We start from the raw sequence: 26,702 nt of genomic DNA on the forward strand, positions 1-26,702 counted from the left end.
CATATGGTGGAGTGTACCAGCACCAACATCCCCCTCACCTGGCGACGCTGCAGCTTGAGCCCCAATTGTTACACATAGAAGACAACAACCAAATATAGAATATCAGTAAAATATGACAAAGCAGAATGTCAGCATTTATAGTCCAGACCCCCCAAGAAGTCGAAATCTTCAGTCTACCACAATAGAGCCTGTCTCCTGCCAAGTGAACACTGGGTGGGTGGGTGTCCAGCATTGACTTCAGCCTGGATGCTGCTCCACACTGCCCCTGGTGGAGTGCGCCAGCCCCGATGCCCCCCTCCCCTCCCCCTGGTGACACTGTGATTTGTGACCCAGTCCTTGCATATACAAAATAACAAGCACATATAAAATATCAGCAAAATACAGTGGTAATGTCGAACAGGGTCTTGCGATCACAAGAAATCAAAAACCCATTGGAATTTATGTTGGGAATTTACAAAAACACTATATTAACAACACTTAATGGCTCAACAAAGCAAAGTCTTCTTTCTTTTCTACTGCTTGATATACTTTCTCTAAAGGGCTGCAGAGTTAGGGTGCACCAAGATTAAGGAGATCAGGATACCCATTTTGAAATCAATGAGCTGAGTCTGTGGATTCAGTAAAAGCCAGGGAAGATGGTGCATGGTTGCTATCCATGACCTGAATATCATCGTTCAATGTTGGTGACAGGTTTAATGAACTTTTTGATGGAGGTCCATTGGAGGAAAGTAAAACTGAGGGTCAAAATTGAGGGTTCAGCAGCAATGCTGAAGTGATAATAGCAACACAGGAGATGCAAGTTAACACAATTCAAGCCAACTTAAAACAATTAAGGTTAATATGGTAATTTAGACTTCTACAAATTTAGTATAACATCAACTCCTCCCCACTTTAACCTGTTATAGTTAAAAATCAGTCTTATGTATAAGAGGTAGTTAAAAGTTGTTGTCTAATCACCTCATTGGTCATCAGAAACCGTGAGGAAAAAGTAGATTAGTAGCTGTAAGCCCAAAGATTGCATATAATTATTCATTGAAGCATGGCCTGTTATGGAAACACTAATGTCTAAGAACAGGTATAACCTGCAAAAAGTAGTGGATACAGCTTGGTCCATCGCAGGAAAAGCCCTCTCCATGATTGAGTACATCTACAAGGAGTGCTGCTACAGAAGGTCTCATCAACGACCTCCACCATCTATTCCATGTTCTCTTCTCACTGCTAACATGGGGAAGGAGGTCCAGGAGCCTTGGGTCCCATGCCACCAGGTTCAGGAACAGTTATTACTCTTTAGTCATCAGGCTCTTAATCGTTGTAGATAACTCCCCACAACACTAAAGTGATTCCACAACTGGTGAACTTGCTTTCAGGGAGTCTGCAACTCATGTTCTCACTATTATCTATTTGCTGATTTATTTATTGCTTTCTTTGTATTTGCACAAATTTGTCTTTTGCACATTGGTTGTTTGTCAGTTGTGTGTAGCTTTTTATTGATTCAATTGGATGTTTTTGTTCTACTGTGAATGTCTGCAAGAAAATGAATCTCAAGGTAATATATGGTGACATATGCAGTGCACTTTCATAATAAATTTACTTTAAACATTGAACTTGGTAATTATGTACAAGCACTTCGATGAATACCTTGGATAGAAAAGCTGATTCAACAGCCATAATAGATAGTACATATGGGTGGATGCAAGTCTTGCTGGCTGTTGTATCTTCAGGGTTGGAACAGTTTCCTATTTATATTTAAGTCAGGGTAATATTTATTTCTTATTTGTTTTTCTGTTGTGACATAAACACTGTTACTTAAAACTTGCATATTGGTCAATTCAGTGACAAAACATGAAACTGAAATACCACAAGATCATAAGGCATATGAGTAGAATTCGGCCATTCACCTGAAATGATGACTGTACTACTTTTCCATAGATGCTGCCTGGCCTGCTGAGTTCCTCCAGCATTTTGTCTGTATTGCAAAAGCCTATCAACCTCCGCTTTAAATAGACCCAATGACTTGGCCTCCACAGCTGGCTGTGCTGATGAATTCCACAGAGTCACCACCCTACGGCTAAAGAAATTTTTTAAGAGAAATACAATAAGAATAAATGTTCATAACTGAACATTATTGAAGTATTTATACCATATGCAACCTTGAGATTCATGTCCTTGCAAGCAGCCACAAAGCAAAGAAACACAGTAGAATCCAGGAAAAAAGACTGACAAACATCCAATGTGGGGGAAAAGAAACATGCAAACAATTAAAAAGTAAGCAAATAATACATAGAACATGAACTGCAGAGTCCCCAAAAGTGAGTTCACAAGACACAGTGACAAAATTTCCTTCCTCTTCTTGTGTCCTAATGTTAACTCAATTTAACATTGAAATCTAGCGGGTGGGTATCTATAAATGAGAAAATCTGCAGGTGCTGGAACACAAAATGCTGAAGGAAGGCAGTAGGCCAGGCAGCATCTGTGGGGTGTAAAAAGTACAGTGGACGCTTCGGACCAAGACCCTTTATCAGGACTGGATAAAAAAGATTAGTTAGAAGGTCAAAATGTCAGAATCTGAATCAGGTTTATTATCACCGGCATGTGACGTGAAATTTGTTAACTAAGCAGCAGCAGTTCAATGCAATACATAATCTAGCAGAGAGAGAAAAAAAATAATAAGTAAACAAGTAAATCAATTACATATTGAATAGATTTAAAAGAATGTGCAAAAACAGAAATACTGTATATTAAAAGAAGTGAGGTAGTGTCCAAAACTTCAATGTCCATTTAGGAATTGGATGGCAGAGGGGAAGAAGCTGTTCCTGAATCGCTGAGTGTGTACTTTCAGGCTTCTGTATCTCCCACCTGATGGTAATAGTGAGAAAAGGGCATGCCCTGGGTGCTGGAGGTCTTTAATAATGGATGCTGTCTTTCTCAGACACCGCTCCCTAAAGATGTCCTGGGTACTTTGTAGGCTAGTGCCCAAGATGGGGCTGACTAGATTTACAACCTTCTGCAGCTTCTTTTGGTCCTGTGCATTAGCCCCTCCATACCAGACAGTATTGCAGCCTGTCAGAATGCTCTCCACAGTACAACTATAGAAGTTTTTGAGTGTATTTGTTGATGTATAGCCGCTGTCTTGCCTTGTTTATAACTACATCGATATGTTGGGACCAGGTTAGATAGTGATCTTGACACCCAGGAACTTGAAACTGCTCACTCTCTCCACTTCTGATCCCTCTATGAGGATTGGTATGTGTTCCTTCGTCTTACCCTTCCTGAAGTCCACAATCATCTCTTTCGTCTTACTGACGTTGAGTGCCACATTGTTGCTGCGGCACCATTCCACCAGTTGGTATATCTCACTCCTGTACGCTCTCTTGTCACCACCTGAGATTCTACCGACAATGGTAGAGGGACAGGAGGAAGAAACACAAGGTGATAATTGAAATGAAAGAACTGCTAAGTTGATTGGTGAAAGAGATGCAGGGCTGGAGAAGGGGAAATCTGATAGGAGAGAACAGAAGACCTTAGAAGAAAGAAAAGCAGGAGGAGACATGGGCAGGTAAGGAGGTAAGGAGGTAAGGTGAGAGAGGGGAATGGTGAAGGGGTGAGATGCATTACCAGAAGTTCGAGAAATTTACATTCATGCCAGCAGGCTGGAGGCTGCCTAGACGGAATATACGGTGTTGCTCCTTCAACCTGAGTGTGGCCTCATCACAACTGTAGAGGAGGCCATGGACTGGCATATCAGAATGGGAAGTGAAATTAAAATGGGTGGCCACTGGGAGATCTTGCTTTTCTGGTGGCCGGAGTGTAGGTGCTTGGTGAAGGGGTCTCCCAACCGTTGGGTCTCACCGATATACAGGAGGCCACATCGGGAGCACTGGATACGGTAGATCAGGGGTCCCCAACCTTTTTTGCACCGTGGACCGGTTTAATATTGACAATATTTTTGTGGACTGGCCGACGGGGTTGGGGGGAGGGGTGGTGTTCAAGTGGGGTTGCCAACTTTCTCACTCCCAAATAAGGGGCAAAAGTAGCAGTCAAATACAGGACACTTATGTTTACCCCAAGAAAGACTAACATGACCATGAAGCCTTGCGCGGGCACCTGTGTGCGCATACATGACGTGCACGTGCATGTACGTGCTGATTTTTTTTTTCTACAAATCCATTTTGGCTTCATCTTCCAGATTCTGTTAAGTGAAACTACACTGTACATACATTATTTCTACTTTACATACGCTGTGTATTTATCATATCATTCCTGCTTTTACTATATGTTATTATTATTTTAGGTTTTGTGTGTTATTTGGTATGATTTGGTAGGTTATTTTTTGGGTCTGAGAACACTCAAAAATTTTTCCCATATAAATTAATGGTAATTGCTTCTTCGCTGTAGCCATTTCGGCATGAAAGGTTTCATAGGAACGCTCTACCTTAGCGGGGGAAATACGGGACAAGGGCGGTCCCATATGGGACAAACCAATTTAGCCCAATATACGGGATGTCCCGGCTAATATGGGACAGTTGGCAACCCTAGTGTTGAAGTTCAACAGTGTGTGACGGAATGAGGAAAGGTGCAGCTGACTCATATTGTTTCATATCGCCAAATCATATCGTTTCCTCGCTGTCTGGTAGCATGTGCTTTGCGGCCCGGTACCACTGCAGTAGATGACCCCAGCAGACTCACAGGTGAAGTTTCGCTGCACCTGGAAGGACTGTTTGGGGTCCTGAATCTAATTATCCTTAGCAAGTTAACAAATTTAACTACCGCTTCTCAGCTCTATTGACGAGTTGAGAAGGCTGCAGCGTGCCTATTTCTTGAGGTACTTGTTCTTATGGTTAATTTAACTTGAACTTTCAGAAGTTATATTTTCAGGAACTCTACCCCCCCAATAAATCCATTTGAGTATTTGTGGCTCCTTTTATGTAACATGCGTGCAGTTATTCCCAAAAGTGAATTTTTGTACTGTTTTAAAATACACGGAGAAGCTGCATTTCTGCAAAATTCCCCTTTTCCCTTTCAGTAATTTTTGTTAGATTTTGTTTGGACTGAGTTTATCAAAAAAAAATTATAAACCTATGCCAATCCTTTGTCTGAGCAGAGTCACTGGATATATTGAGTCATTGCCTAAGAATCCTCTTGGGCCCTTTCTTATAATAAAGATGCAAGTTATTAGTAGGTATTTAAAATCGCGGTTGATGGGTTCTTGATCAGTAAAGGTGTCAAAGGGAGAAGGCAATTAGTATGGGGTTGAAAGGGATAAGAAATCACCCATGATGGAATGGTAGAACAGACTCGATGGGCCAAATGGCTTAATTCTGATCCTATGTCTTATAGTCTTATGGAATCTGAAAGGACCTGCTACTTTCACTCTGCTAATTGTCATTCTGTTTGCTTTTCTACTAGAGCCATTATCAACTGCAGCTTTGTCCTGGCGCTGACTGTCCGATGGTGATCCAGGTACAGGAGCCTAAGGCTCGGCGTGTGCAGTGCAGCCGCTGTAATGAGGTCTTCTGGTGAGTGACTGAAGTAGAAGTGTCAAAAAGTATTATTGAAGTCAGTTATACAGCAGAAAAACAGGCCTTTCGGTCTAACTCATTCATGCTGACCCTGTTGTCTACTTGAGTCCCATCTCCCTGCATTTGGCCTTTATCCCTCTGAGATACTTGTATATGTACACCTGTCTAAATGTTGTAATTGTACTCGCTGGCTGCTCATTTGATATATCTACTGTCTGTGTGGGGAAAAAATGTTGCTCCTAAGAGTCCTGTTAAATCTTTCTCCTCTTTCAATAAACCCATGCTTTCCTAGTTTTAGTTCTCCTATCCTGGGAAAGGATTATGGGTGGCACGGTGGAGATACATCTCTACCAAAGGAGGTCTAAGACTTTCCTTCCCTCCGCTAGTCTGCAGGTCACTCTTGGGCACCGTGCAGCACCTGCATAGCCTCCCTGAGCAGGGTCATGTGAAACCACAGGAGCAGGTGGTGAATGGTTTTATGAGCAGCTGGTGCATATCACAAGTCTTGGTTATGTGACTACTGACGACATCAGGCAGACAATCTCTGAAGAATTTTGATAATGGCTGGGGTCACCTGTCTTGTAAACACACTGCCCAGAAGAAGGCAATGGCAAACCACTTCTGTAGAAAAATTTGCCAAGAAAAATCATTGTCATGGAAAGACATGATCGCCCATATCATATGACACGGCACGTAACGAAGGAATGAACCTGGGAAAAAGACTGTAAGCATTCACCTTGTCTATGCCCCTCATGATTATTTTATATAGTTCTATAAGGTTGTCCTTAGTTTCCTTCGCTTCAGAGAAAAAAGTCCTAGCTTGTTCAGTCTTATAGTTCATGCCCTTTGGCCTTTGTGAATTTTTCCTGCATCATTTTCAGCTTACTAACATCCTTCCTATCCCCATGCGACCAAAGCTGCACACAGTTTACAAAGTACAGTCTTGCCAAAATTTTGTACACCTGCAACATGATATGCCAATTCTTGTATTCGGTGCCCTGACTAACAAAGGCAAGTCTTTCAGATGCTTTCCTCACCACCCTGTCTACCTGTGTCTCCACTTTCAGGGAGCTATGTTCCTGTACCTCGAAGTGCTATTGTTCTTCAACCCTTCCCCTGGCCGTGCTATCTACTGTGCAAGTCCTGCCCTGGTTTAACTTACTAAAGTGCAACACCTCAAACCTGTCTGAATTAAATACCATTTGCTAATCTCTAGCCTCCCAGGTTGGTCTATATTCCTTTGTAAATTTTGATCATCCTCCCACAGTCCAAAATGTGTAAGGCTCTGTATTCATATTTTGATGCTTGAATAATTTAATTACTCAGTCCTTTGAATGCATTAGTGAAGTAAATTTTGAATGGAGATGCTTGTTGTATCCTTTACATGCTTATAATTTATTGTAAAGTCAAGACAGTTTCACACATGGATGCCTTTATTAATGCAAAATCTCCACTGGGTGCTCTGCCTTGTGTTTGTGAACCTCACAGACTTTTACTCCTTAGAAGACTTTGGCTGAGGTCAGTTGTAAACCTCTATAGATCCTGTTATTGTTTTCCACCTCACCTCGATGCCACCAACAAAATCAGGAAAGTAACCACTCAAGTGGCTGCATTTGATCTCCTGCAAAAATATGTGATTGCCACTGACCGACAAATCGCATGCTTAATAATTTTGTTGTTTTTGAGAGGTAAAATACTGAAGTTTCTCCCTGTGCCTTGTTTGGCAACCCTTCTGTTTTTTTTAAGTGTCTGTCTGCCAGACACAGGACACAATTGTGAGCTCGACACTCAACCCAGCATAGTTGGAAGGCATGCAAGGAGCCGGCCGGGTTTGAACCTAGGAGCACTCGCCCTGAAGTCCAGTGCAGATGCCCCTACACCACCAGTCTACCAGACAGTCATGGAGAGGATTTTGCCTCTGTTTGTTTGTACCCCCTTCCTTTTTTAAAATTCTGTTCCTTTTCTGGACCAAGAATCAGCCAGAATTTAGATGTAAGGCTGCTGACACAATTAGGGGGAAGGAGAAAATGCAGTAAACTTTCTGGTATGGTTTACACATAATAATACTTAATAGACTTCAAAAGCTGACGACTTAAATGTCTCGGCGCTCTGAGAAATAATCTCAGAGGATCTGAGCTGCCAATACTTTTCTCCTTGAGTTTTTATTTCTGCCCCCTATCCCGGACATGTAACATGTGAGTGAACCTTTTGTTAAAGGAGCAGTTGTCTGTTGCCAGCTATTCAAAGGTCGGTGGTTTGAGTCAGTGTGACAAGAGTTGACTGGGGTTTAGACAAGATTAAGACACAGATCATTTGGGCCAAGCAGGCTTCACTTGAGCTGCCAGCTGTCTTTTCTAATCAATATCCATCAACATAATCCTCAATTTGCTTCCTTCCTTATTTGCCTGTGATGACAAGACCCCATTTTCTCTGATCTTTAGATTAAGAAGTTTATTCCAAATTCCTCTTTGGATCTCTTATTGATGGCTTCTTCTTGTGCTCCTCCTCACAAGTGAAGCGATGTATCAATGTTATCAAAACTTTTGTCAGTTTATAGACCTCTTGGGTTTCCCCTTCTCTCTGGGTTCTCTTTTGGGTTTCCTTCCTTGCAAAAATTTGAGTGCAATCCAAATGAATTTGAAGAGCGTATCATTTTACCTTGCATTTCCATGTTAGTGCAGTTGGCACTGATTGTGTTTATTTGTGCTGATTATTCTCTCCCGTGGAGTTGTTAAATGATTAACTACTCGGTTGTTGGAACAGAAAATGATGCAAAATTTCTGCTGTGTAGCTATTTTATCTTGAGTGGTGTGTGCGAACAGTAGAGGATCCATGATATTAACCTGCTTCTTTGAGGAGTTTGCATTGCAACAGTTGATCTATTCCGTATCCTTTCTGCTGAGGTCTGGAAGCTTAATTCCCCAACGACAGTGGTATGAACATGAGAGGTCCAAGTCACAGATACCGTGAAGCAGCACGGTAGCCTAGTGGTTTGCACAGTGCTTCACAGTACAGGTGACCTGAGTTCAATTCTTGTTGCTGCCTCTGAGGAGTTCTTCCCATGACCATGTGGGTTTCTTCCAAGTGCTCTGGTGTCCTCCCACAGTCCAAATACGTACCGGTTGGTAGGTTAATTGGTTATTGTAAATTGTCCCGTGATTTGGCTAGAATTTAATTGAGGGATTGCTTGAAGGGCTGGAAAGGCCTCTTCCGTGCTGTATATAAATAAATAAATAATAAAGCACTTTAAAAGCTGTGTCAGTGTAAATTGACAGGTGTGGGAGAATTGCTGACTTCGCTAGTGTGGGAAGCACAATGACAGAACTTCTGGAGTTGCGGCCTCATAGGGTCAGAGACCTGGGTTGAATCCTGACTTGGGTTGTCTGTGCGCATTCTTCTTGGCGACCATAGGTTTCCTTTGACGCTCCAATTTCTTCCCATATCACAACGGTTTGTGGGTGGGTAGAGTAATAGTTGAGAGGTAGAATTTGAGGGTGGGGGTAGGAGATGGAGAGAATATAAAACAGGATTACTGTAGGATTAGTCATTGGTAGTTGAAGGTCAGTGTGAATCTGAATGGACCGAAGAACTTGTTTCCATGATGTATCACACCAGCTTTATTTTCTTCTGACTCTTTCTGGAGGCTCCAACTCCTTTTGGAGGACAAAGCTTCAGTATAAACCCAACTAATAGTCTTAATGCAATATAAATGTCCAGGATGAAAGGCAAAATACTTCAGAGGAACCTGAGGGCGCACTTGGAGGGTGGAATGAACTACCAGCAGAAGTGGTGGATGCAGGTTCAAGTTTATGTTTTGTTTTATTTAGAGATGCGGAGTGGAACAAGCTCTTCCGCCCAACAGTCCACACCTCCCTGCAACCCACCTATTTAACCCTACCTTAATCACAGGACTATTTACAATGACTTTCACTTAATCACAGGACAATTTACAATGACTGTTTCACTTACTAACTGGTACGGCCAAGGACTGTGGGAGGAAACCAATGTTCTCACAGGAAGGATGTACAAACTTCTTACAGAACGGTGCCAGAATTGAACTCTGAACTCTGCCCTGGACTGTAATAGTGTCTGTGACTTTATAATATCATGTAGAAATTTATTGAATAGAACACCAGAGTGGAAAGGTTACATTGTGCTTCTCCCAGCATATTGCCTGACTGGTGATTTTGAGATTTTTATAAATGACCTGGGTGAGGAAGTAGAAGGATGAGTTAGTAAGTTTGCTGATGACATGAAAGTTGGGGGTGTTGATGATAGTCTGGAGGGTTGTCAGAGGTTACAGTGGGACTTCGATAGGCTGCAGAACTGGGCTGAGAAGTGGCAAATGGAGTTCAATCCAGCTAAGTGTGAAGTAGGTCAAATTTGAAGACAGAAATAATATTAATGGTAAGATTCTTGGCAGTGTGGAGGATCAGTGAGGTTTTGGGGTCCATGTCAATAGGACTCTCAGAGCTGCTGCGCAGGTTGACAGTGTTGTTAAGAAGGCATATGGTGTGTTGGCATTCATCAACCGTGGGATTGAGTTCAAGAGCTGTGAGGTAATGTTACAGCTGTATAAGACCTTAGTTAGATCCACTTGGAGTACTGTGCTCAGTTCTGGTCACCTCATTACGGGAAGGATGCGGATACTACAGAGATGGTGCAGAGGAGATTTAGAAAGATGTTGTCTGGATTGGAGAGCATGCCTTATAAGAATAGGTTGAATGAACTTGGAGCAACGGAGGATGAGAGGTGACCTGATAGAGGTGTATAAGATGATGAGAGGCATTAATCTTGTTGTTAGCAGGAGGCTTTTTCCCAGGACTGAAATGGCTAACGCGACGAGGCATAGTTTTAAGGTACTTGGAAATGGGTACGGGGGGGGGGATGTTAGAGGTAAGTTCACTTAGAGAGTGGTGGGTATGTGGAATGTACTGCTTGCGATGGTGGTAGAGGCAGAATACAATAGGATCTTTTAAGAGTACATGGAACTTAGGAAAATAGAGGGCTATGTGGTAGGGAAATTCAAGGCAGTTTCTCGAGCAGGTTACATGGTCGGCACAACATTGTGGGCCGAAGGGCCTGTAATTTGCTGTAGATTACTATGTTTTATGATGTGCAAGAACACTTGGCTACCCATAATATTAACCTGGTTCGTTAAGGAGTTTGCATTGCATCAGATGATATTTTTCAGTCTCCTTTCTATAGAGTTCTGCATGCTTAATTCCCTTGAGGGACTTCTGTCTCTGAATGTTCATACACACGCATTTAGCAATTAGGATTTCTGGATACAAAACAGTTTGAGGCCCCCATAAGCTTGTGTTTTTATAGTACTTTCATTAGTGGATTTGATAAGAATGACTCATTCACTTTGCTTCAGGAGTTAATCATGTACCGACCTAGGGAGCAAATCACTGGTGAGGATGTGTTATAGATTGGCATAATCCTGAAGTTAAGAAAGTACTTAGCTGCCTTGGCAATGTGATTCTTCAGCAGCTCAGCTAACGTGTTGAATTGCTGCCTACGTGCATGTTAGTTAAAAGTATTAAAGATAATATTGCAGCTCTGTGGTTAGACTGCACTTGGACTATTGTGTTCAGTTCTGGTTGTCTCATTATAGGAAGGATGTTGAAGCTTTAGAGCAGGGGTCCCCAACCTTTCTTGCACCGTGGACTGATTTAATATTGACATTCTTGCGGACCAGCCTGGGGGGCGGGGGGGGGGGTAGGTGGTGGGGGAGGGTGGGGTGGTGTTAATCACGACCAGAATATAGGTGATAAGTCAACTATAAGTCACTTATATAAGTAGCTAATACACTCAATTTCGTTTCTAAAAGGGTTTATCTAACAAATTTAAAATTAAACACACAGCGCATATTTTCTTCCCATGAATATAGTGATAAGTCAATTATAGGTCACTTATAAGTCAATAGCATCATAACATTTTAAGAAATGTTTGGATATTAAACACACAGCGCATATTTTCCTCGTATGAACATATAATATCATTGCAACACACCAATATCGCTGAATCAGTGGGAGCCCTAGGCTTGTTTCCCTGCAACAAGACGGTCCCATCGAGGGGTGATGGGAGACAGTGATACTTGAAGGGGGTTCCTTATGTCCAGTCTATCCCACAATTTAGTTTCGTCGCATTCATTGCAGAAAACCCCGCTTCGCAGAGATACGATGTTGGAAATGGAAGCAACGTTTTCAGTGCTGTCGTGGCTATCTCGAGATATTCAGCCTTGACTGTGATCCAGAATGCCGGCATTGATTCTCCTTGAAACTGTGGTAGCTGAAAAAGAAACCTTTGCCATCTTGTTAGCTGCAGCTTCTCCCAACAGTTCATGGCACAATCCCCTGGCAGCAGGCAGAATCAATTCTTCACCAACAGTGAAAGGCTTCTTAGCCTTAGCAATGCGGCTAGCCACAGCATTTGTGGAGGTGGTGGCTCCCAGCACTTGGTTCTGTCTTGCTTGCTCACGTTTTTTCTGCTCAAAAAACTCAACAGGTTTGTCTTTAAGTGCAGGGTGCTTGGACTCAAGGTGCCGAAGCAGTTTTGAGGGCTTCATTGCCTCATTAGACAGCTTGTCTCCACATATCACACACAGGGGGCTTGGAGTGTGCGAGTCACCAGTCACAATAAAGCCATATTTTATGTACGACTCGTCGTATTTTCTGTTGAAGGAAGCTTTCTTTTTGTTTTGCAGTCTCGGCCTCAGCTGTCTCTGCGTTATCGTCATTGTTAGGTCTTTAGTGTCCCCTACCACTTCTTCCAAAGAAACTCTCAAGCAACGTTTGTTTTCCACTCATCGAGTAGTTGTAGGTTATACTGACTGATGACCTCACGTGCGTTCAAGTTCAACAGTGGGCGTGACAGGCAATGAGGAAAGGTGCAGCTGACTCATATCGTTTCATATCGCCAAATTATATCGTTTCCACACGTCCCGGTAGCACATGCCTTGCGGCCCCGTGTTTGAGGACCACTGCTTCAGAGAGCATGCAGAGAGGAGATTTACCAGGAGGCTACATACATTAGAGAGCATGTCTTATCAAGAAAGGTTGAGCAAGCTAGGGCTTTTCTCTTTGTAGAGAGGGAGGATGAGAAGTGACTTGATAGAGGTGCATAAGATGATGAAAGAATGGATAGCCACATAATTTTCCTTGGACAAAAATAGCTCACTTAATCAGCTAGCAGTTGTAGAGAGAAAGAGTTAATGTTTCAAGGCAAAAAAATCCATTGCATTGACGCAGTGGTTTATCATATCATATCTATCTAATCTTTCTATGTACAGTAAATTGCTTTTTTTAAAAATGTAGTTACTGTGGGTGTACTTGGCAGCTATTTGAGGCAGTGCAATTTCCCACGTACAAGAATGAGAAAAACATGTTGATGTATTTCAGTGTTATGAATTGACCAAAAACTATTATACAAATCACATCATGATTCTGTGCCCTTGTTTGAATAGTGCAACATGTTCTTACACGTGTACCTGAATTGGAGCTGCACACAGTGAGACGCCACTCTCTGGCGTCATCTGACTCGTTGCAACACTGCCTGATATGGAGCCTCCAATGTACGGGATCAGAAAAAGATGCAGAGGGTTGTAAACTCCGCCATTTCCATCAAGGACATCTTCAGAAGACTGTGTCTCAAGAGAGTGGCATCCATCATGAAGGATCCTCACCATCCAGGACATGCGTCTTCTCATTACTACCATCAGTGAGGAGGTACAGGAGCCTGAAGACACACATTCAACATTTTAGGACCAGTCTCTTCCCCTCTGCCATCAAATTTCTGAAAGGTCATGAACCATTGAATGCTGCCTCGCTATATTGCCCTCTTTTTGCACTACTTAATTTTTAAAAATAAACCATTGTAATTTATAGTAATTCTTATGTATTGTACTGCTGCAAAACAACACATTTTGCAACATCTGTCAGTGATAATAAATCTGATTCAGATTTTGAACCGTCAGGGTAAGCAAATGGAATCTTTGTTTAACTTCTTCACCTTGCATCTGCAGCATGCCACATCAACAGTGAAGCACTCCATCTCTATTCAGTCCAGTGTATGGGCTTGATTAGTACTTGAAATAGAATCTTTGAAGGACAAAATGTATTCACTTTAATCTGAGTTGTTGTCTGGAAGTAGTGACGTTATTTGAATTCTAACCAGCATATCTTATCTTGCAGCTTCAAGTGTCGCCAGATGTACCATGCTCCCACCGACTGCACCACTATTAAAAAGTGGCTCACTAAATGTGCTGATGACTCAGAAACCGCAAATTACATCAGTGCACATACAAAAGATGTAAGAAGATAGCAACTTTTTGTGTATAATGATCATGTACCGGCCTAATGTCCCAGAGATTATTTTGTTCATTTACTTTTAGCTGGCAAAGCTTTTCCTGATATGTGTCCTTGAACATTGAATGGCTTCTGGAACCATTTCAGGTTAAAGTTCACGTATACAATTGAATGACAATAAACATGTATACTGCCAAATGAACAACATTCCATCAGACTAAGGTGCACAACACAGTAGATATAACTCACACAAAGCACATAAGTGATATTACAAGTAGTTAATAAATAATAAAATATATTCCAGAAGAGTGACTTTTAGCATAAGGTGCATTTACAATACAAGTTAAAAAGTACACATTATAATGTTACTGGTGCTTTTTGCATGAGGAGAGCTGGGTGGTGGCAGGAGTTCAATAGTCTCATGGCCCAGAGTGGAAGCTGTTTCCTACCTTGTCCTAATGCTATGGTGCCTTCTGCCTGATGGTTGGTGGTTAAAGAGATTGTGGGATGGATGGGAGGGATTCTTCACAATGCTAAAGGCCCGGTTTGGTGGAAGAGATGATCCTCTGAGCAGTCCTTTCAGTTCTTTGTCTTGTCTTGCAGTCAGATTCCCTGTAATTCCTATCCCAGAAGGTGATGCAGCTGATCAGGACACTCCCAATGCTGCTCCTGTAAAAATTGATTAAAATGGGGAGAGCAGGAAGATGTCAATATCCCTGGAGAATGCTTGAAACAGTGTAATTAGTTTGCTGATGAAGCTGCTTTTAGTTCCATATTTTTAAAGCTCAATTTAAAATTTATAAACTGCTCTGGTAAGATTTTAATTTACCTTTACTTGATCATTAATTGAGCCCATTGAATTAGTTATAAAATTACATAACATCAATGTTATTGTCTTCAGAGCTGTGGCAAATTCAGTAAACCTGATAATTTCTCGAAGTAGGAACAATGATATTGTCTTGGTAACTGATGACTTACATTGAAAAGGAACCTTTTAGGCTGATCCAGTCATTCCTGACACTAATCCTACACTTTGTACTTTGATGTTAATGCATTAGGTAGTCTGGTTGTGAGGTGGTTACTACCAAGGACTATTTTCTTGGAACTCTCAGAGAGGCAGTAAATGCAACCTCATTATCATCACCTATGTACAGGCTGGGAAAAAAGACAATGCCAGTATTTGCATTTATAGAGTATCATAGCATCTTTTTTTCCGTCTTCATCTTCATACTTCAAAATCAGAACTTAAGTACATACATAGGATAATCTTTTATTTGTTTTTGTTATTGCTCAGAACCTGATTAGCTGTAGTTCTGTCATTGTTTGCAGCATATTTTCTGTTATGCAAGGACTGGAATGAATGGTTCTGAGTAATTTGCAATACTTAACAATACTTATCAATCTGTGGCAATCAAGAGTAGGACTTCAACCAAAAAATATTTTGGATATTTTAACAGATTATCAGTTGATAGGGTGCCTCACTATATTATAAGGTTTCCTATTTCCCCCCTAAATAGTAGAAGCTTTTATGCTGTAAAATGCAGTGGGGTTATCATAATCAAGTTTGAAGCTGTTGTAATTGTTTTCTTCAGTCACGTATGCGATGGTCATATGCCAACCCCTGAGAGTTGTTGTGCATTCATTATTACTGGCAGAACTTAATGAAAGAAGGACTTGTTTCAAAATTTAGTCTAGAAGAAACCACTGATGTTGGTTTATTTATTCTTATAGTGAATTTGGAAGATTTTGTGGAGAAGGCACTAATGGCATTACTCCATTCCTTTGAGATGCTCTCTGTAGTCAGTCCAAGAGTCAGAAGAAGCAAAAAAAAAGTGGCAAGGATCACCTACTCTTTTTTTCCCTCGCAGTCTTAGTTGACCTAACCCTGTCTTCCCCTCAGACCCTCCACCTGCTGCTCTGGTTGCCACCCCCCCCCCCCCCCCCCCCCGAGTAGCACTTGCAAATCTGCAAGGATACTAATGCCCCTCAAGTTTGGGTGCGACTTGTCCTCCTTGTAAGTATCCCACCTGCCCTCGAAGAGGGCCTGGAGATACATGTACCTGAAACTCTGCACCATCGCCTTTAACCATGCATTCAACTATACGTTCTTCCTACTTCCTGCCTCATTCACACATGGCACAGAGAATAATCCTGAAATTACAACTTTAGAGGTGCTATTTCCTCTCCAACGTCTTAAATTCTCTTTGCAGGACCCCATCTCTTTCCTTTCTATGTTGTTAGTGCCAATGTGGACTATGACCTCTGGCTGCGAATCCTTCCCTTTCAGAATGATCTGTGCCTGCTGAGAGACATCATTGATCCTAACACCAGAGAGGCCATGCACCATTCTGGAGTTCTGCTTATAGCTACAAGCACTTGAGACCTCTATCACTTTTGCCAGCTTTCTTTTTGCTGTACCCTGCAGTACAACATGGTGCCATAGATCTATCTGTGGCTGTTATTTTTTTTCTTGAGAGACTACACATGCCCACTCCCCACCACCCCTCATTAGCATCCAAAACAATATGTTCGTTTGAGGAGACAGCCACAGGTGACTCAATTGGCTGCTGTTATCACAGTGACTAAGCTTCAACAGTGGTTCAATGACAGTGAAATGTTTTGGGATTATTTAAAAGAGATGTGATCAATGATTTTTAAATGCAAGAATTCCTTTAATGATTGGTGCATCTGAAGTAGGTTGAAATACGTAAGAACAGTTAAACTCTGATATCTATTCAGAAATCTGACTCTTCCACCCTCTCTGAAATTCACCAGAGTCTTAGTTCCCATGTCCATCTAACACTTAATTGGGTTCTCTGGAAAGCTGTAATACTGTGTAACATAAAATCAAAGTAAGTTAGGACATTAATAGAAGTAATATCAAGTAGTCCACATATTTCAAAGTTCAGCATGTTGGATTATTAGAGTGACACTGTGTTGTTGATTAGCTCAGTCAATGTTGAAATATATCATTTCTTCAGAGTAGATCTGAACATTGGTATTCTAGGGTCAAGTGTCAATCGTCACTATTAAAAGATGGAATGCTAAGCCATTAAAGTACTGCAACTTTGCAATAATTCCAAACCCTGCTTTGATAAAACTATAATGCACCAACCTATTTTCTTTGCTTCTAACTGTTTCTTTTAAAATATTTTACAGTGTCCTAAGTGCAATATTTGCATTGAGAAAAATGGAGGGTGCAATCACATGGTAAGATTGATGGATGCATCATGCAATGTGCTTGATTGATTTTCTAGTGTGTAAAATGAACTGTTTTATTACTTTTTCTTTCTTTTTGTTTCAGCAATGTTCAAAGTGCAAGCATGGTGAGTCATTATAAAAGCAAATAATATTATATTTTACATTATATAGATTTGGAAAATGCACACTTACTGTTGGCAGTTTGCAAGGAAAAGTGCCGTAGTCGTGTGTGTGAAATTAACTCTGTATGCCACAGAGAAATAAACAGAATATTAAGATATCTATACATTAAATTGTGACTTGGAAATTGTGAATTCTCTGGACTAGTGCCAATGGAGTATTGTTACTGTTTTTGGAAAAAATCCTTGATTTGGTGGATGCAAAATGGTGTATGGCTGTATTCAAAAAATAATCTTATTCTGGAATCTCATCCAGCATATTTTTCTTTTTATTTGTTTCTGGAATTTGCATCTAGTGCCCAATGCCTACGTACATTGGGCATCCTTAGTGGCCCTTGAACTGACAGACCAGCTGAGGGTCAACCTTATTGTTGGGTTTGGATTCAGATTTGCATCTGGACCAGACCTAGGAAGAAGATCAGGTTTCCTTCCCTGATGGAAATGAGTGAATCAGTTGGGATTTTGTTGCTACAAAATGGTGGTCATATCAGTGAAGCAAGCTTTCAAATTCCAATTTCAAAATTTTGAATTAATATTCCAAGCTGGCATATTGCACTTTGAGTTGACTCCCAGACGCTGTCATTGCTAGTGCAGTGACTTAATATCTTGTATTTGAGCATGATATTTTAAAGGATGATACGTTAGTGTTCATGATGCAATCTAAGTTCAATAGTATGAGAAAATCTGCAGATGGCTGGAAATACAAAGCAACACACAGCAGGCCAGGCAGCATCTTTGGAAAAGAGTAAACAGTCGATGTTTTGGGCCAAGACCTGTCATCCTGCTTTTAGAATATCCCTCCTTTGGGATGTATCGTATCCTGCACCTTCCAAACTGCTTCTAGAAACTCCAGCCATTGATGCTTTGCCATCATCCCTACTAGTGTCCCTTTCCAATCAACTTTGTCCAGCTCCACTCTCTTGCCTCTATAATTCCCCTTTCTCCACTGTAATACGGATACATTTGACTTTAGCTTCTCTCTCTCAAATCACAGGGTGAATTCTATCATATTATGATCACTATCTTCTAAGGATTCCTTTATCTTGAACTCCCTCTTCAAATCCGGTTCATTGCACAATACGCAATTCAGAATAGTTGATCCTCTAGTGGGCTCAACCACAAGCCACTCTAAAAAGGCATCTTGGAGGCATTCTGCAAATTCTCTCTCTTGGGATCCAAAATCAGCACCAACCTGATTTTCCCAATTTACTTGCATATTGAAATCCTCCATTGCTATCATAACATCACCCCTTTGACATGCATGTTCTGTCTTCTCATTGTAATTTGTAGCCCACACCTGGCTACTGTTTGGAGGCCAGTATATAACTCCCTTCAGTGCCTTTTTACTGTTGCAGTTTTTTAAACTCTACACACAATAATTCTCTTTACTCCACTGTAATACTGATATATTTGACTTTAGCTTCTCCCTCTCAAATTACATTCTTAAGATTTAAGCATTTAAGATTCTTAAGCAATGTTCCCTCTTCCAAAGTGCTGGAGGAACTCAGCAGATCAGGCAGCATCTGTGGAGGGAAATGAACGGTCAGTCACTGTTTTGGGCTGAGACCCTTTGTCAGTACTCTAGATTTCCAGCATCTGTAATGTACCTCATGTTGTAATAAAGTCAAAGTAAATCTATTATCAAAGTACATATATAGTATGTCACCATATACTACCTTAAGGTTCATTTTCTTGCAAACATTTACAGGAAATATAGAAATACAGTAGAATTTATGAAAAATTATACATAACAAAGACTGACAACCTGTGTGCAAAAGAAGACAAATTGTGGAAATAAAAGAAATAATATGAAGAACATGAGTTGTAGATTTTCTTGAAATGAGTCTGTAGCTTGTGGACTCAGTTCAGAGTTGTGTGTGAAGTTTTCATGCCTGTTCAGAGCCTGATGGTCGTAGGGTAATAACTGTTCCTGAATCTGGTGGTGTGGGATGTAAGGTTCCTATATCTCCTGCCTGATGATAGTAGTGAGAAGAGAGCATAGCTTGGATGGTGGATCCTGTTGCTGTTGATGAAATGTAATACGTAGAGGGAGGAATTGGCTATGTGGCTTCAGAATCTTGTTCCACACCTAGGTAACTTACATTTTAAAAAAAAAAACTAACTGCTGGAGGAACTCAGTGCCGAGTTTCCTGTGGGAGGAGAATGTACATTGACATTTCGAATCATTCAGATTCGAGCATCTGCCGTCTCTTGCACCTAGAGTTTTCTTTCCAAATGTGCAGTTACAAACTTTACATGGGTACATTTGACAGCGCATATATTTTCACTGGTTGAAGATTTGTAGTGTGTTGTAGACCTGATTTTTTTTTTTCCACCTTTCATGCATAATACAGAGGGGATGAGCACTGGTATAGTATCCACATTCCTGGCTAAAGTTAGTTAAAATACTGGACTCCTTTGTTCCACCTGATCCGTTAACAGGTGGTGTACTTAGTGATTTGGACCAGGAAGAGCTTGGTTTTAGATGTGTCCTTCAGAATAACATCTTTGTGGAGACATAGTTTGGGAACAATATCTTGACATGGTACTATTGAAACTTAACAAGTCAAGACTTTTGCTTTATGGAATTCTAAAATCTCTAATAGAAATCCAAAGACATGTGGGTTAGTAGGTTAATTGGTCATTGTAAAACTGTCCTATGATTAGGCTGGTGTTAAATATGTGGGTTGCTGGGCAGCATGGCTTGTTGGACTGGAAAGGCCTGTTCCCTGCTGCTTCTCACAATAAAAACAAATAAGTAAGTAAATCAATCAATCCTGCCAGTCCCATTCACACGGTTTTCCCTCAATAGTCCTGCGGTACGTTTCTCTCTCAAGCATCATTGTTGTGTTTATTTTCTTAGATTTCTGTTGGATGTGCCTGGGAGACTGGAAGACCCACGGCAGCGAGTATTATGAATGCAGTCGGTACAAAGAGAACCCTGACATTGTGAACCAGAGCCAGCAGGCACAGGCTAGGGAAGCCTTGAAGAAATACTTGTTCTATTTCGAAAGGGTAAGGGCTGTTCAGAATAGATGTCTAAAATTGCCTGTTCTTTTCAGCAGCTTTCCAAAGCTGGCACTCTCCAGTGGATGCATTGATCCAACATGTTTTCTGTTTAGTGTTGGCTGTTTTGCATGTTTTTCCATTCAGACACATTCCACTTTAGGTTTTAAGAGGCATAACTTGTGATTGTAATTCTGGGGGTAGTATGCAATTTCTTCACTTCAATATAGGTGGAGAGACAGGTAGTGTTGAGGAAGCAGGGAATCTGCTGAAGGAATCAGACAGATTAGGAGAATGGGCAAAGAAGTGGCAGATGGACTACAGTGTTGGGAAATGTATGGTCATGTACATTGGTAGAAGCAATAAAAGTGTGGACTATTTTCTGAACAGGGAGAAAATTTAGAAATCAGAGGTGCAAAGGGACTTGGGAGTCCTCTTACAGGATTCACGTGGAGTGGAATATATTTTGTAAAAGCAAAAATGTATTGCTGAGGCCTTACAAAGCATTGATCAGACTTCACTTGAGTATTGGGAGCAGTTTTGGGCCCCTTATATAAGAAAGGATGTGCTATTGTCTTCTGGTGATTAAAGGTATTCTTTCATTGTTTGATCGTTGTGGTGGGATTCCACTTGCTCCAATAAGCGTCCTGGCCCAAAAGTACACCCAACTCTTTCAAATGTGGCTTTCAAAAGTGATGAAGAGGTTTACCTTTGTTTTCCTATTTCTTCAGTGGGAAAACCACAATAAAAGCCTGCAGCTGGAAGCACAGACATACCAGCGGATTCAAGAAAAAATCCAGGAACGTGTTATGAATAATTTGGGAACGTGGATTGATTGGCAGTATTTACAGAATGCTGCAAAGTTGCTTGCCAAGGTAAGTTACTTGTTCAATAATTATGAAATTGAAAGAGTATAAACTGAACGTGAAAAAGCTAGATAATACTTTGTTTCTTTTATCCATGGGATGTGGGCACTGCTGATAGAGCTGCATCTATTGCCTTACTGAACTATGATTTGGTGAACTGCTGTCATCTGTGTGATGGATGTATTTGCTCTGTCCTGTTAGCAAGTTTTGATCTTTGACTGTACATCAGTGAATGAAAGGTGACTTATTCCTAGCTTGTGGTTGTGATCCAGAGGGCTACTTAGCATAACTGTAATTTTGCTACCCCTTTGGGCCCCTTATCTTAAAAAAATATGTGCTGGCAATGGAGAAGGTCCAGAGGAGGTCACAAGAATGGTCCTGGGAATGAAAGGGTTAGCTTATGAGGAGTGGTTGATGACTCTGGGCCTGTACTTCCTGGAGTTTAGAAAAAACGAGGGGAATCTCATTGAAATCTGTCAAAGATTAAAAGACCTAGATATAGTGGACATGGAGAGGATGTTTCTTATGGTGGTGGAGACTAGGACAGTAGGGCACATCTTCAGAACAGAAGGACATCCATTTTGAACGAAGATGAGAAGAAATTTCTTTAGCCAGAGGGTGGTGAACCTATGAAATTCTTCACCACAGATGGCTGTGGAGGCCAAGCCTTTGGGTATATTTAAAGTGAAGGTTGACAGGTTCTTGATTATTAACGATGTCGTAGATTACGGGGAGAAGGCAGGAGAATGGGTTAAGAACGATAATAAATCAGCTGTGATGGAATGGTGGAATAGACTGAATGGGCTGCTAATTCTGCTCCTATGTCTTGTGGTCTTGTCCTTTTAGTTTGGAGGTGCTCTCAAAGAAACCATAGCTAATTGTTGCAGTACATTTGGTATTGAAACTGTGGTGATGGGGAGTGTTAGTCACAGAGCATGGTGTTATGTCATGATGTTACACAGTCACTTTGAAATCAGCATTGAAGTTGTCCATCCACAGTCTATTCTGTAACACTGTTGTGCCTTAATCTGTATTCTAAATGCTGATCAGTATGGAGAAATGCAGATTTATCAGTAATGAAGGACAGCAGGTGGTTATCACCAACAAGTTTGCTATTCCACGTTTCTCCTGATGTGGTCTCCAGTTAGTGTTATTTCCTGGAGCTTCTCCCCCACCGACTGGCTGTCACTGTACCACCATTAGTCTGCTTGTCCTATGATGGATAAGAGCTTTAACATCTTCAGTTCTAGCTTAACTAGACTGTAGGGCAACACACCAATTCTGGTGTGTCATAATATTTGAGAGTTCAATTTTGTGTGCCAGAGTCAGAATCAGTGCAAAGTTATTTTTCATATACTTTGTGATAGCAGTTTGATTTTACACTCTAAACACTTTAAAGCACTTTTTATAATGCTGTTTACATTGTAATTATATGCTGTTATTTATGTATTTATGCACATTTTCTTCCATATCCATACTCTAACCTCTGACTTTATTTCTTTTTCTGACGGTAATTCTTTTTCATTTATAAATGTTGAATATTGTTTTTCTTTGCATGTCACACCCTGACCAACACACCACTGCAAATTTCCTAACACATGTAAATATATATGGTGAATAAAGTTGATCCTTGATCCTTACCTGTGTGGCTTGCTGGTTAATTAAGAGCCTGTGTAATGGGAGTTCACTGTACACCAGACTGGGTAGGAGTGGCTTTTTCTGTCAGATATTAGTGAATTGAAATTTACAGTAGTAGTTACATTATTGTAATCCAGATTTAATTTATTGAATTTAAATTTCCTGCCTTTTGCCCTCCCTACAGAGTCTAACCTCCTTTTGTTCTTACAGTTCCTGATTTTCATCATCACAGAGTTAAAAGTGGCCACAATCCATTCCAGCTACCTCCTCTTCTAAGATTCTCAAAATCTTACCTCCTGTCAAGCTTTTGTCACTTGTCCTAATATCTCTGTTGCTTATTTTGAAATTCTGTTTGGTTATGCTGCTGCGATTTTCCTTGTGGATATTTTATTAAATTTAAGTAGTAATCTGACAGATAAGTACACTGCCAAGACTGACCAGCTGCACACACCACTATTGTCTTAAGTTGTGATCTCAGGTGGATGCATAGTTAAGTTTCTTATATGCTACTCAGTGAGAAAGTTGGTGCTTTCAAGATGCTGGTGACCCAACAACAATGCGCAGTGGAATCATGACCTCAAACTTTGTTGATGAGTATGGATGCCATAGAGTGCCATGTCTTGGTTAGATTGTTGCCAAGTTAAGGTATGAAATAAGGCAGTTCCAAAAGAAGATGCATTATGCCTGGGAATTCATCACAATTCAGGAAAAAGAAAGTATACAGTGAGGTCACTTGAACTATCAAATTGATCTTTGTGTAGTTCAGAGTCTTTCTTGCAGTCCCCATAGGCATTCTTTGTTGCCCCAGTATCAGTGGGTTGGAGATTGTACAATTTTTAATGGGCAAGAGCTTTACACCATCTAATGTGAGAATTAGTTCTATTACAAAATCATGACTGCCATTTAAATGGGATTCAAGGTTTTTGTTTCGAGAAAAGGCAATGATTAATCATTCTGAATTCCGGAGTATTCTTAACAGTGAAATTCAAAGGGATAACTCCAATCAATGGTTATCTCTGGTTTGGTTTCCTCTTTCAATATTTTTATCAATATATAAATTGCATAAATACAAAATTCATAAGGATACAAGTAATATGAGTTACATTGCATTTAAATCACAGTAATATGATCACAGTATCCCATATTCCAAATCAATCATGTAGAAAAGAAGATTGAATTATGAAATGAAATAAAATAAAATAATTGTATTTTTTTTCAAAAAAAATCTACCCCCATTACCAAAATGAGCTGGTTGGTAAAAAAAAAGAGAAGGGAAAAAAAAGAAATACCTTACCATATAATATTATAATAATAATGGCTCAGATCCATACTTTAATAACTTCATAGATTATGAAAATAACTCAAAGGGTCCCCATAACATTAGAAAATCATGTTTAGAATCAGAAATCGAATAACGAATCTTCTCTAGATCAAGGCATAACATAACATCAGATAGCCATTGAATGAGTGGGCGGGGCGTCCTCCTTCCACTTGAGCAAGGTCGCCCCCCTGGCCATAAGAGACATAAAGGCCAAAACCCGCAAATTAGATGGCTTCAGTTTTGTAGTACTATCCTCAACAATACCAAACAAGGCAGTCAAAGGATTGGGCTTAAAACTAACATTGAAAAGTACAGAAAAAGTTTGGAATACATTTTTCCAAAATTTTTCAAGGCTTGGACATGTGAATTAGTGTGGCCACTCCATTAGTACATATATCACAGAAAGGGGAAATATCTGTGTAGAAACGAGAGAGCTTGTCTTTAGACATATGAACTCTGTACCACTTCGAATTGTAATAAAGAATGACGAGCACATAATAATGAAGAATTAATCAATTTTAAAATAATCTTCCAGCTCTCTTCAGATATGAAAATCTGTAAATCCTTTTCCCAGTCTCCTTTAATTTTATCTCGAGGCCTTTTTCAGTCCCAACAGCAGACCGTAAATGTAAGATATTGAACAAATTGTCAGAGGGTTTCAGATTAAAAATTGTACCTATTATATTCTTATCTGGACTTGTAGGAAATGTATGTAATTGGCATCTTAAAAAATCTCTAATCTGTAAGTATTGAAAAAGTGGGTATTGGAAAGGTTAAATTTCATTGAAAGTTGCACAAAAGAAGAGAAATTCCCTCCATCAAACAAATCCTGAAATCGTTTAATACCCAATCTATCCCATTCTTTAAAAGGTAAGTCAATTAAAGATGGTTTAAAAAAACAATTAGAAAAGATGGGACTCGAGGGAGAATCTCAATAAACCAAAATGTTTTCTAAACTGTAACCAAATCTTCAAAGTATGTTTGATGACCACATTGTCAGTTAGTTTATTTAAAGATAAAGGAAGCGAGGATCCAAGTAAAGAATGGTTTGGTTTCTAAGAATTGTGTTTAAAGATAAAGGTTCGAGCATAGTCTGTTATTACTTAATGCAACAGTGGGTCAAGTTGTGCTTTCTGATGTTACACAACAGTAATTACTTCTGTTTGCCCATGATTGAAAGCATTTGGGTCCTCCTTTATGATCAGGGTCCAGTTCTATTTTGTGCCTCATTTAAATACCTCGGCACTGTCAGTGCTGAAAAATAATTCTGTGGATTAGCTCTGAGAGGAAGGGAAAATCTGTTGATTATCTCTGAGAGGACTGGGAAGATTGTAACAATTAATATAATAGCTGATAATATTAACATTACAAATGACTTCAGTATCTGATTGAAGAAACATAGGTTATCTAACTGGGCTAAGAGTGTTGCTCAAAGGAAATCCCTTTCCAAGGGTGATGAACTTGCTATATGCCATAGAAAAGCAGCTGAAAGTGTGCATCCCTGCTATCAGGCTTGGAATTTGGCAGGCGTGTGTTAAGGAAGAGAGATGTAATTGTTGGGACCTCTCAAGATTGCATGGCAGTTTTGTCTTTGTAAGCATGTTCACAAGATTTGGGTTGTCTGCAGTCAACCGTCATCGGCACAACATCTCTGTTGTGGTGAGAATTGAATTTGACCAGTTAGATTCTTTCAAGGCATGGCTTCAAGCAAATTTATTCAGTCAGCCACTAACGCAAGTACAGGTGCACTGTACCATGCAACTCATGAATTATTTCAGTCAGCTGTGTAGGGACTATAAACAAATTGGTTTGGCAGAATGGCTTGTTTTTGGCAAAATGTTACTGGAAATTCTGTCCAAAAGTTTCTAATCATTTTTTTTTCTCTTTCCAAAGTGTCGGTACACCTTGCAGTACACCTATCCATATGCATACTATATGGAGTCAGGGCCCAGGAAAAAACTGGTAAGAGCTTTGGTCATATAGGAATTTTGATGGAGCAGTTTTTTATTCCCTGTTGCCAAGATGTAGTAACTTGATGTGGAGCATAGTCATTTTGCCTTTCGATCCACTTCCTACTACATTCATTCTAAAGTGAGAGATTGTTCTATTAAATGAAAGGCTTAATGCTGTCTTTTGTATCCAATTGAAGTCCGTCTTTACTGTTGACCAGTATGCGAGATGCAGAAGACAGAAATGCCCTTGTCTTTCCCTCCTCTCTAATAGGCCCTTGTGCTCATCAGACTTTATTTTATTTATTTAGAGATACAACACTGTAACAGGTTCTTCCAGCCTAATGAGCTGCATTGCCCAACTACACCCATGTGACTAGTTAACCTACTCGTGTATGTCTTTGGAATGTGTGAGGAAACTGGAGCACCCGGGAAAAAAAACACACAGACATGGGGAGAGCACACAAGCTTCTTACAGGTGGCAGTGGAATTGAGCCAGGCTTGCTAACCATTATGATACTGTGCTGGCCTTTTTCTCACTACCTCCACACGCCCCCCCCCCCCCCCATTGTTTCCTTTTTGGAAATTTGTAGTACTGTATCCTCTTTTATCCTCAATGGCGTAACTGTTGGTGCAGAGGAAATTTGGGGATCAGAGGCTTTCATTCATTCATAGCTTGTCACACCAGACAGCCAGCTACTCTAGTGTTAT

General features: G+C 40.4%; 1 protein-coding gene across 2 annotated transcripts in view; it reads left to right on the plus strand.

Annotated features, from left to right (window-relative positions):
• arih2 (ariadne homolog 2 (Drosophila)) overlaps positions 1–26,702 on the plus strand; it is a 94,593-nt gene that overhangs the window by 61,852 nt on the left and 6,039 nt on the right. For both annotated transcript variants that reach the window (XM_072280289.1, XM_072280290.1), the window contains exons 7-13: positions 5,407–5,516; positions 13,718–13,835; positions 16,991–17,041; positions 17,136–17,157; positions 20,075–20,226; positions 20,949–21,092; positions 25,936–26,004. In XM_072280289.1, coding sequence (XP_072136390.1) covers positions 5,407–5,516; positions 13,718–13,835; positions 16,991–17,041; positions 17,136–17,157; positions 20,075–20,226; positions 20,949–21,092; positions 25,936–26,004 — 666 coding nt within the window. The remainder of the gene's footprint in view (positions 1–5,406; positions 5,517–13,717; positions 13,836–16,990; positions 17,042–17,135; positions 17,158–20,074; positions 20,227–20,948; positions 21,093–25,935; positions 26,005–26,702) is intronic.

This window comes from Mobula birostris, chromosome 16 (assembly GCF_030028105.1).
Source record: "Mobula birostris isolate sMobBir1 chromosome 16, sMobBir1.hap1, whole genome shotgun sequence".
NCBI lineage: Eukaryota > Metazoa > Chordata > Chondrichthyes > Myliobatiformes > Myliobatidae > Mobula > Mobula birostris.